The sequence below is a fragment of the Dasypus novemcinctus genome, chromosome 10 (genome assembly GCF_030445035.2).
Source record: "Dasypus novemcinctus isolate mDasNov1 chromosome 10, mDasNov1.1.hap2, whole genome shotgun sequence".
NCBI lineage: Eukaryota > Metazoa > Chordata > Mammalia > Cingulata > Dasypodidae > Dasypus > Dasypus novemcinctus.
The window spans coordinates 106,429,001-106,441,361 of NC_080682.1; the positions used below are offsets into that span (position 1 = coordinate 106,429,001).

The 12,361-nt window shown below is 43.1% G+C and overlaps 1 protein-coding gene and 1 pseudogene across 2 annotated transcripts in view; one reads left to right on the top strand and one right to left on the bottom strand.

Moving 5' to 3' along the window:
- Window positions 1-12,361, bottom strand: part of P4HA3 (prolyl 4-hydroxylase subunit alpha 3) — a 53,937-nt gene that overhangs the window by 21,919 nt on the left and 19,657 nt on the right. For both annotated transcript variants that reach the window (XM_004482650.4, XM_058305941.2), the window contains exons 4-7: window positions 8,445-8,594; window positions 4,142-4,193; window positions 2,013-2,176; window positions 1,604-1,780 (exon numbers count right to left, since the gene is read on the bottom strand). In XM_004482650.4, the coding sequence (XP_004482707.1) occupies window positions 1,604-1,780; window positions 2,013-2,176; window positions 4,142-4,193; window positions 8,445-8,594 (543 nt within the window). The remainder of the gene's footprint in view (window positions 1-1,603; window positions 1,781-2,012; window positions 2,177-4,141; window positions 4,194-8,444; window positions 8,595-12,361) is intronic.
- Window positions 11,310-11,995, top strand: LOC139439761 (corrinoid adenosyltransferase MMAB pseudogene; annotated as a pseudogene).

Genomic DNA, 12,361 nt, shown 5'->3' on the forward strand with positions numbered 1-12,361 from the left:
TTAAATGAACATCTCTGGATGGGCCTCCTGTCCTGTTACCATAGCAACAGAGTCACTCTAAGGAAAAAGCAGCTAATGCTAAATACTATAGCCGGCTCACTGAGAAACCAAAGCTATTGGAAACACATTCCAGGTCATCAGTGGAGCTTAATCTCACAGAAAGCTTCTGGACAAAGATTGTCAAAGACTGACAAAGCACTGGGGGTGCTTTTAGATGAAACAGTTATTGCTAATCTCCTGCCAATCCATGTCTGCTGCCAGTCTTTTTAAAAATCCACATATCAAATCATAGCACTCTCCTGTACAGCAAACCACTGCCTGCCGGCCAAAATCCAAACTCCCCAGCATGGCACTTAGAGTGTTTCCTAATGATGTCACCCCCTCTAGCCTCATGTCCTGTAACCTCCCACCCCACCCAGAGCACATGTAGCCGCCAAGTGCCTTCCCGTGCTCTGAACACATCGCTCATGTTGTTCTGTGTGAGTTGGGCAAATGTCAGCTCCAGAGGGAAGCCTTCCCTGTTTCTCCCTCACCTCCCCATCTGCTCTTCACCCAACTGCCTTTCCTTCAGAGGAAGGCAGATGTTTTTATGCTACCATAGCACAACCCTCTGCACATACCTCTATTATAGGCAGTATTGCAAATACTCGTTTTTCCCCCCAATATGCAGTAGCTCCTAAATGAAAGGGAGCAATACTGAATCTTTGTAAAGGCCCAGTACGGTGCCTGGCACACAGCAGTTCCCAGTGTATGTCGATGAATGGCAGAATGGATGTATGAATGCATGGCACGTATTGACGGGTGATGTCTGCTTTGGCCTCTCCCCTGAACGCTTGGAAAATTAAGCCTAGGACAGACAGCACTGAGGTGCCATTTTTTTAAAGTGGCAACGTGCATACAGTGGTGAGGCAGGGCAGATGATTTATCTAAAATCTGCCAACCCTCTTGGGGGAGGATTAATTGTCCTTCCCCATTGACAATGAGCTTGACTCAGTGACTTGCAGCACCTTCCCTGTGGAAGAATTAAATATACTCTCCCTGTTGATCTCAGTAGCGGCTGCACGTTTTCTTTGACACATGGATGGAAGTAACGCTTGGCCCTCCCGAGCAGGAGCTTTAAGAGCCAGTTTGTGGTTTGCCATCTCAGTCTCTTTCCTCTCCCACGAGACTGGCCATGTTCCAAACAGATGCTGCTATATCAAGCTAGGTCCCAGAGTGCAGACTGCACAGCGGGGCAGCAGCCAGCCCAAGACACATCATAGGAGAAAGTGAAAAACAAACCTTTATTGTTGTCCCTGTAGTTTGGGGATTGCTTGTTACCAAGCGTAAGTTAGCCTGAGTTACCTGACACAAGAAGGCAGAGCAGCAGAGTAGCCATCAATATGCTTCTGAGTTCCAGCACAGGCTCTGTCACTAGCTAAATGTGTGACCTTAATCAGGTCCCTTCTCCTCTCTGGGCCTCGGTTTCCTCTTTAAACAAAGAATGGTTGACACATTAAATTCCTGGACGGATGAAGCATCTGGGTGTCCGGGCTCACACTGCTCATCTCCAGGCATGTGAAGACACACAGGGAAGTTCTTGGCAGGCTTTGGGGACACTCACCCATGGTTCTGCGAGTCCTCTAATTTTCTGAGCCTCCAAGTCACTGACAAAGTCGTGGTAGAGAACCACATAGGGTTCTAGGTGGATGACCTCCTTCTGGACAGGCTGGAGCAGCAGGTAGGGGCTGGAATGGGTCTCATAGGAGCAGTAGAGGCTAGGGAGCTGGAAGTGAGTAGGCTGGAAGGAAAAGAGCAGACTGGCTGAAGAGAAGAAGGGTCTAGGAGCAGAAACCCACGTTGGAAGAAGGGCATGGAAAAACTGCAATGTCGGGGCACAGAATGCACTCACTCTGATACTGAGGAAGCTTGATTTGTTTTAATACCTCAGTTCTTCCTGCTCACATTGTCCCAGTTCTACCTCTCACTCTCTAGCCAAGCCCGCCCCGCCCCCCTTTGCAGAGGAGTCTTACCTGGGAGCCTAGGGTCTGACACAAGCCCTCATAGGTGTCTCTGGTCTGCAGGTGGGGCACATTGGGCCTCTGGATGACAGCCTCAGCCACTGCCTGATGGGGGCTCTCTGCCAAGAGTCTTTCATATTTCAAGACATTCCTGGCCACCCTCTGATTATCTGGACCTGGAAGAAATCACAGCAGGAAATAATACTTATTAGCAGATACTGCCCCCAGGGAGTGCTGCCAGGGTTTCCTACAGCTTCACAGCAAGTGGACACCTGAATACCTGTATCAGTGCACAGGGACATGAAAGGCTGTCACTTCCAGAAGACTGTCTGGCATTTTAAAAGGGTTGAGCTGGGCTGGTAGATGAAGGTGCAAAGGGCTTTGGGAAGGAAAATAGTACTGAACATTTTACACCAAGGTATCATGAGGCTAGAATAGTGTGATGATCTGTTTTATGGATAGGGAAGAAGCTTCATTCATTCATTCATTCATTCATTCATTCACCTATCCACTCAGTGAATCTTCAATGAACATCTACCATGTACAGGATATTGCGCTGGAGGCTAACCACCAGTTTAGAGTCTAATGGGAAAAAGGAATATTAACTAACTACTTAGAACAAAACATGATTAAGTGAGTATTACGAAAGAGAAGTCCAGAGAGCCAAAATCTATAGTAGAGGGATCTAACCTATACTTTAGAGAACTAGAAGCTAATTCATGCTCTACTCCACTAGATCCTTCAGAATTTCTATGCCCTAAACTCAGAATAGAGCATTATGGAACAAAGTGGTTCTAGCCTGGAGTCCCACAAGGGTTCAGAGAAACCCAGCAATTGTGTGTCTTGTTTGTGCCCACCTGTTTGTGCCACTTTGACTGCAAGATGCCCTGTGGGTTGGCAGGTACCCATGGCCTGCTGGCCTCTGGGCATGGCTCTCAGAGCATCTCAGAAGGAGGTGCTGAATTGTTCTACTGCTCCCAGAGCATCTTTCTCTGAGGAGCTCAGTGTACCTCTAACTACCACCACCACCCTGGCAAAGGAGGAAGGGAGGGGACAGAAGTTACCAACCTTTTTTGACAAAAGGAGAAATGAAGTTTTGGAGAATGGATATGCTGAGCTCAAAACATCAGTGAAAATATTGCAAAGTCAGACATGGAACCAGGAATCTCAAGTTGCCGTGCCCTACTTAATCCACCTATGAGAGCGCACAATTTGGGTTCTCTGAGAGGCAGAGATTTTAATCAGTCAAGCACAGAGAAGAAAAGGCAGGTTGGGTTGTAATTGTGCCTCCAACACTAATTACCCACATGTTTCCAGATCATACAGCTACTTCCTTATCCTACTGTTCGTAAAATTCTCAGAAAGGAATAATGTCACTAAATGCATTCATTAAAAATTTAGGAACAAATACACTAGTAAAGGCCTACATGAACTACTTTATGAATACTAAAAATAACAATATTGATTTTGTATCCTATTTTACTATCTGAAGACCTGGTTCAAGAAAAACCTGGGGCGCCAACTGCCATCAAAATTTTAAGCAAAGTATCCAAGCACAGTAGAGAGCTGAGCTAGGAAGAGTCTCCCTCCTGTTTAACTCATTATGCTGTTCACTGTTCAAGAGCCACTCCCCGAAGGGAGTTGAAGCTGAGCTCTGCGGCTGACTGGGCAGGAGGCTTGCAGAGCAAAGTGAGCTCTGGTTAAAGAAAGAATTGATATAGCTCTGTAAACAGCCAAAGTGAATAATCCTGCTGAATCACTCTCCTTCTTGCACACACAGCTCTCATTGATTTCATTCATTCTCAGGTCTACTTCTAAAATGTCCCTGAAGAAACTGGCTCCCAATCCTGGACTCATTCCCTATGGAAGCAACACTAATATTTAACTGGTTAGGGATGGAGGAAGAAAGGGACAGACTGATATCCTCTTTTTAGCATTTTCCAACTAACTTAAAAATTTCCCCCTGATGTATTGATCTGCATATAATTAAGATTTAATCCAAAATTTAAAATGTGCCTTGGATGTCGAAAGTAGAATAATAAAAATAGATATCTGTATTTCACTTGCAGCAATTAACGACCAGGTGCAGAAGGGATTTTCCCATAAATAAGACCTTTGGCTTATCTTTTATCATTACGTACTGTAGAGAAGAAACTCTCGGGAGAGGCTGAGGGCATAGGAAACATTTCCTGCCTATAAAAAAAGGAAAGAAATTGTTAATCCTGTTGAGGCTATTTCCTCTGAACAAGCCATTAAATGGATTTTTTTTTAATTTTACTGTATTTTTTACCACAAGTAGATAATAAAACTCATGGAAATGAGCAGCAGACTAGAAATGTAGCCCTGATGCAAATCAGGTCTCCTCAATTTCCTCATTTACAAATTTCAAATGCTCACCCTTACTAAAGAAGGTGGAAAAATGAATGAAAATGAAATTTCTTAAAGTGCCCTCAAGTCTTCTTCTTCTTATTTTTAATTTATTTCTCACCCCCCGCCCCTCCCCCCAGTTGTCTGCTCTCTGTGTCCATTCGCTGCATGTTCTTCTGTGTCCACTTGTATTCTTGTCAGTGGCATGAGGAATATGTGTCTCCTTTGTTGCATCATCTTACTGTGTCAGCTCTCTGTAAGTGCAGTGCCACTCCTGGGCAGGTTGCACTTTTTCTGCACTGGGCAGCTCTCCTTACAGGGTGCACTCCTTGCACATGGGGCTCCCCTACGTGGGGGACACCCCTGCGTGGCACAGTACTCCTTGTGTGCATCAGCACTGCGCATGGGCCAGCTCATCGCGTGGGTCAGGAGGCCCTGGGTTTGAACCCTGGACCTCCCATGTGGTAGGTGGATGCTCCATCTGTTGAGCCAAATCCACTTCCCAACTTCTCAAGTCTTTTTTTTTTTTTTTTTAAAGATTTATTTATTTAATTTCCCCCCCTCCCCTGGTTGTCTGTTCTTGGTGTCTATTTGCTGCATCTTGTTTCTTTGTCCGCTTCTGTTGTCGTCAGCGGCACGGGAAGTGTGGGCGGCACCATTCCTGGGCAGGCTGCTCTTTCTTTTCACGCTGGGCGGCTCTCCTCACGTGCGTACTCCTTGCGTGTGGGGCTCCCCTACATAGGGACACCCCTGCGTGGCACGGCACTCCTTGCACGCATCAGCACTGCGCATGGCCAGCTCCACACGGGTCAAGGAGGCCCGGGGTTTGAACCGCGGACCTCCCATGTGGTAGACGGACGCCCTAACCACTGGGCCAAAGTCCGTTTCCCTCCTCAAGTCTTAAAGCATGCAAAACCATGTAATTGCAGGGTGTCGTCATTTCTTTTTCTATTAATCTTCACATGGAACTATAAAAATCCTAGTAAAAATATAACTTGGGCTCCAGGTAGTACTTCCTAGAGTCTATAAAGTTAGTGAGAAAGAGAAGGAAGAAACAAACCTGAAAGAGTCCCCAATGCATAGTAATTAAGCATAGTAATTAACTGTCCCTGCAGCCATTCAACCTTAGGCTGAATATGGTAAAAAGTAAAGAGGGGCTTTCCAGACAAATCTGGGGAAGAATATCCATATAAGTGGGTTGCTATCCTCTGGGTGCCATGGGATGATGATTGATATAACTATATATCCTTCCAATCATTTCATTTTTGTAAATTTTTAAAAATTCATTTTAGTGAATAAGCACATTATAAAACAGATGGTAAACAGAAAAAAAATGCACCACTGAAACACAGGCACTGCAAACACTTTGACTAATATATAGTTTCACATAGTTATAATCATATTTTTTATACATTTTCATATCCTGATTGTTTCACTCTACATTGTTATCAATGCTATTTTTTTTTGTGTTAATACATAGGCAGAATTTTTTATGGCTGTATTTTATTCTATCCAGAAGCTACATCACTGATGACTTTAACCATTCACTATTGTTGGACATAAAGATTGTTTCTAACTATTTAATACCATTAAATACTCTGTTCTATATTAAACAGAGGAATAGTTGAATAATATAGGGGTATCTTATACTGCCAGATATTAACTCAAGGTTATAACTTCTTCAGACTCTTTGTGAGATGAAAAGAACCAAAATATATTATTACATATTTTTAAAACTCAAGGGCCTTATCACAAGATAAGGCTATATTTTGTCAAGAACAAAGTTAGAGTAACTCTTGGTGTCCCTGTTCAATCTCCTTGGAAATGTATATATTAAATAATGTTAAATGAAAAAACAGCATGTATATTTGAAGTATATAGTATAATAATAATGGCTTACAATTACTGAGTGTATATTATGTCACATGTGTTAGGGGTTTTACATGTATTAGCTCATTTAATCCTCACAACAATGCTTTGGGGTGACCATGATTATTATTCCCCAAAAATTGAGATGCGGGGAGATTAAGTTGCCCAAGTTTCACAGAATTTGAACCCAGGTCTGTCTGACTCCAGAGACTATGGTTTAACCACCACACTCTACTGTCTCTCATTATTAGCAATTACTGGAGTAGTTTTCTATTAAAATATATAATAAAATATGCACACATATAATTTTATAGGATAATGAAAGGCCCGTGGAGGGACATTTACCCCTAATTTACTGTGGGTTAGAAAAAAAGGGAACATATACCATCTACAAGACAATACCATATGTGTTTTATTACTGTGGAATTTTTTTCAAAAGTGCTGTAAAAGAGTGCAAAGGAGGAAAGTGTAGGGAGCTTGATGAGAATTAAGAAAGACTTCACAAAGCAGGTGACATTTGAACTGTGCCTTGTAAGAAGAATAGAATTTCGCCAGACAAAGCACAATTGTGGAAAGGGAGTCTCCCAGCAAGTAAAGGAAATCTAAGCCATCAAAGTTGGGGGTTGGAGGACTAGTAATTAGGCACTGCATTTAAAACCCGGTCTTTTGATTTATCTTCTCTGAGCCTCTCTGTGAATTCTCCATTTTCTTCTATTAAAAGTCAATTATTTGTCTCCCTCTTTGCTGTATCAGATCTATTCTATTACAGTTTTAATATGTAGTAACTGAGTAGGATGAGCACGATGCAAAGTTTTGTGACCAGGAACTTCCATGAAAGGAACAGAAAACTGTTTGCTGCACTGAGAATATATTTGCTTTGGCTGAAACACATGGGTGTGGACCACCCAAGTCCCCCTCCAACTTCTTGGGAAAAGGAGGAAAGAAAAAGGAATGTGGGGAGCAGAAATGGTTTATTAGCTTCCAGAACTCTATGGAATTGGCTCCAGGGCGATTTTCCCAGTCTATTCTTAGAGATGGTACAAGCCTGGTGGGAAGTGGGGTCAGTTGTACAAAAGGAGGCTTTTGACTGTGTTTAGGGAAATGAGCTTCCCCATGAGGCACACCAGGAAGTGGATCAACAGTGGTGGGGGAAAATAACACCTTTAGGAGATACTCAGGCTGGTACCATGGACTAATGACTCAAGCTCTGATGCTGGGTTCTAGTCACCCTACAGTTGGACTCAGCTGTAGACGGGAAAGGATAACATCAAATGTCACCCCTGAACACTGGCAGTGTCGTCCCGGATCTGTGAGGAGTTAGGAGTTGTTGAGAGGGCAACAGAGTGATCTACCCTTACCACTGCAGGAGACTGAATTACGTACCCCAACAGAGACATGCTCGTAATCTTAACCCACATTCCTGTGAGTGTGAACCCATTTATAAACAGGACCTTTGGAAGATGTTATTTTTAGGTAAAGTGTGGTCCAAGTGAATCAAGGTGGGCCTTAATCTCTAATACTGGAGTCTTTTGTAATGAGAAGGAAGTTGGAAGTAGTTAGTCAGAGAAAGCCACAGGGAGGAGCCAGAAGCCAGAAGTCAGCAGGAAGTGGAAGAGCAGACACAAGGAGAGCGAGAGATTGCCATGTGATGGGAGGCAGGGGTGCCAGCCAAAGAGCCCTAAGGCTTGCAGCCACCCAGCGCCAGAATGCCACCAACTCTGGAAGGAAGCATGGCCTGCCAAGACCTTGATTTTGGATGTTTAGCCTCTGAAACCACGAGCCAATAAATTTCTTTTGCTTAGGCCATTAGTGTTTGGTATGTGTCACAGCAGCAAGGTAAACCGAGGCAACCATGTACTCATTAAACATGTGTGGACACAGCTGCTGCTGCCACAGGTGAGAAACGGCCTCCTGCTTGGAGATAATGATTTTCAAGTGGCTAGTACACTGGAAAGAACACTAGACTGAGTCAGAAAGACCTGAATTCTAATCCCACCTCTATAATCTCTGTGACAATTTAATAATTTTTTGGAGGCTCGGCTGCTCTTGTGATTTGGAAATCATAAAATAACTGCCCTGCTTAACCCACATGTGATCCTGTTGGGAAAATGAAATAGAGACATGACAATACTTAGAAAAATGGTAAAGCAGGTAGAAAGCATTGCACTTTTTGTGATGAAAGCATTGAGCCTCACTTACTCCCCCTACCTGGAAATAGGCAAAGGCCAAGTGATCCAAGGCATCCTCTAGACTTGCCTCATCCTCTGTGTTCCATTTACCATAAGAGCCTCGGAAGAGACTGACAGCCTCCTCCAGCCACGGAATAGCATGGTAGAAATCCCCCATGTCGTAAGCCACCTGCAGGGAACAGAAGTACCATCACGAAGACTTAGGTCACAGGTAGAAGAAAGGAAATGGCAATTCAAAGAATAAGAGGAACTTTGGAACTCAAGAAGGCAAGTTTTAATCTCAAATTCATTTTAATTCAATTCAGTAACATTTATTAAGCCTCTATTATATGCAAGACATTGTACTAGATATATTAGGACACAAGGGTTCTTGCAGTTAGGGATTTTATAACCTAGGGAAGAAAAGAAATATGAACTCAAATAACTATAACATTGGACAGAATGGCATGAGTACATGAAGGAAATATGCAAAGTATGCTGTGGAGGCACAGAGAAGAGAGGAGACTGGGGAATCTTAGCAGGCTTTAGGGAAGAAGTGGCATCTGAGATGGACCTTCCTTGAAGAACAAAAAGGGTTTCAGTGAGCAGAATGAGAGGAAGAGCATTCTGAGATGAGGGAATGAATGATGAAACAGAAGACAAAAGCATGAATGTGTTCAAGTAAATCCATTGTGACTGTAGCCTGAACTTGGAAAGGCAGCATGAAAAAAGTGTGAGAGTCTTGTATATCACGTTTTTAGGAAGATGTTTTTAGTAGTAATATGAGGAATGGATTAAATGAATTCATTTATTTATTCAATATTTACTGAGATTTACTATGTACCTTTAGATCAGGGGTTCTTAACCTCTTTATTCCATAGATCCCTTTGCCAGTCAAGGGAAAACCACACACCCCTTACTAAGACCACACTATACTATGTATTATTTAATAAATACATCACACTCACAACAACATGTCCCCACCAGAATGTTTTTTTGAATTTCAATTCAAGCTCTTTGACTCCTTGTTCAGATTCCTGAAAAACTACCAATCCAGTGAGGGCACATGAATATAAGCCAATAATTGAATCACAATTCATTGGACACCATAATGAAGGTAGAAAGGGGAATGCTGTGGGTGCTCAGTGGATTTGCTCTGTATTAAATTCTGGAAGGCTGGGGAAGATGGTAATATGTGCCAGCCATAGCTCCTGTCTCCTAATAGTTTACAGTTAACTAGAATACCAGAAGTGCAGATGAAATTCCTGGACATTTATGTTGGAAACAGCATGGAATTATAAAATCACAGAGTTGGAAGAACTGTTACAAATGATCTAATTCAGTAGTAACTACCAGATTGGGCAGAACCTAGAGATAAAGCAACCATGCAGCCTAAACAATAAATCAATCCCTATCCCAGGTCTTTATTATTTTTCTGGCCTTAAAAGTTTCCTACTTATAAAAGGATTGAGTTCACAAATAATCATAAAAAATGACTGCACTTTTTCCTGCCAGGCTAAAAATTTATTTAATTAAGATTTCCGTGAGGAACTTCAAGTCCCAGCAATGCAATAGACTGAGAACACTGGGATCCTTCCCACCACAAATATTCTAAAATTTTGAATAAAGTATAACAAGAATTTTGCTATATATGTGCAGAATCCAGAAATAAAAAAGGAGCTTAATAAGCTTATGAGTGGTGCCCAGGGTGAAGGTGGTGTTAGTCTTAGTAGTTCAGGTTATAATGCACAAACATGGACGGAAGATGAGCTTTTCTTTGACCTCCAAAAGTAGCACTTGGGGTTAACACACCCTATATATTAGTCAGCCCAAGGGGTGCTGATGCAAAGTACCAGAAATTGGTTGGTTTTTATAAAGGGTATTTATTTGGGATAGGAACTTACAGATACCAGATCATAAAGCATAAATTACTTCCCTCACCAAAGTCTATTTTCACGTGTTGGAGCAAGATGGGCTTCCTGGGTTCCTCCCTTCCTGGGGCTTGCTTCTCTTTCCTCTGTGAGCTTACTTCCCAGGGCTACAGCTTAGGGCTTCAGCATCAAACTCTAGCATCAAAACTCCAACATAAAAAACCCTCAACTCTGTCCTTTGCCATGCCTTTTATCTGTGCCCTTTAACGCCCTAATGACGTGGTCCAATCAAAGCCCTAATCATAACTTAATCATGCCCAGATTCAGACCAGTTTACAAACATAATCCAATATCTATTTTGGGAATTCTTAACTATGTAAAACTGCTACACCCTGTAAGATGCAAACCCATGAAAAGCTACATCTTAAGGGAAAAAGTAGACCAGAATAAAACCTGCCCACTGAGACAAAGAAGTTGGTTTGTTTCTGCCTGGGCTCTGGGTTGGGAAATAAAATGTCTCCTTAGAATATTCATAATCTTGGACCTATCCATCACACGAATTTGGGCTTTGACTTTGCATTATTCATATGGTTCAGGAACTGCCAGGCCAAGAAGTCAGTATAAAAATGGGCTAAGACCAGTGATACCACCAGAGTTCCTGGAAAAAGCTAAAAATAAGCTCACAATAAAAAATGACAAGCCAAATCAGGAAGTAATCCACCATGAACAAGAGTCAGCAAACACAGTCCTAGAATTAGACAACTAAGAATTTCATAAAATGGAAAGACGGGTCTGCTTGCAAATAATCAGGAGAGTATAGATTAAACAAATTTGGCCACATGCTAATAATTATTGAAGCTGGATGGTAGGCACATTGAAGTTTATTTTTTCTATTTTTGTGAATGTTTGAGAATTCCCATAATAAAAAAAGAAGAAAATCATAAATAAAATACAAAATAAGTATCAAAATCCAAGGGAAAAAGGTCCTGGATGGGAGCCTGCCGGGGTCAGCGCTAGACCAATAGCCCTGGTGCATGGCCACGCGGCTTCTAGAAGGCCGCTGTGGCCCGTGCAGATGTCTCCTCCACAGCAGGCTACTGTATCCCCGTTTCCAGAGCCACTGTGCCCAGCAAGTGGAGGACAGAGACAGTCCACAGCCTTCCTCACAGACAACCAAGGTCCCCAAGATTTACACCAAAACAGGAGACAAAGGCTTTTCTAGAACCTCCCTGGAGAAAGGAGACCCAAAGATAACCAAGCATGTGGAGCCATAGGAACTACAGATGAATTAAGCTCAGCTATTGGGTTTGCTATGGAATTAATTGCAGAAAAAGGCCATACATTTGCTGAAGAGCTTCAGGAAATTCAGAGTATGCTGCAGGCTATGGGTCCCGCACTCGCCATGCTGAGCTCCTGGGCCAGGAAGGCCCACGTACAGTGCACGGCCTTCAAGGAGGGGCCCACCCTGGAGCTGGAACAGTGGACTGACAAATATCCAGCCATCGCCCTCCTCTCCTTCAGGTGGCAAGAGCAGCTCACGTGCACATGTGTTGAGCTGTGTGCCACTGAGCTGAGAGACACGAGGTGCCACTTGTCCAGGGGAGAGACAGATGCAAATGTGGCCAAGTTCTTAAACAGACTCAGCGACTCTCTCTTCACATTAGCCAGATACTCAGCCATGAGGGAAAGGAATCAAGAAAAAGTATGCAAGGAAAAATGACCGATTGCAGTGCCTGCGGCACTGGGAAATAATGGAACAGGAAAGTTTTATGGCGCCCTCTGTGGTGATGGTGAAGAGGAGGAGTTTGCCCATCCAGTGTCCTGATTCTCAAAATCTCCCCCATGGGTGGAAGCTGGTCTTTTGTCCAGACTCAGCTTTGTCTCAGTCCCTCCTGCCACTTCCCACAAGGAACTGTGGCTCTTGGAGAATAACCCCCATCCCCAAGCTCTCCTCTGTCTTAGTAGGGAGGTGGGAATGAATTCCATGTTGTAGAAAATAAAGGTAAGATGAATGCTGGAATGAGAAGGAGCCATGATGAAAAAAGAATAAAAATGGGAAAGGTGTATGTGTGAGAGCAAGAGAGAA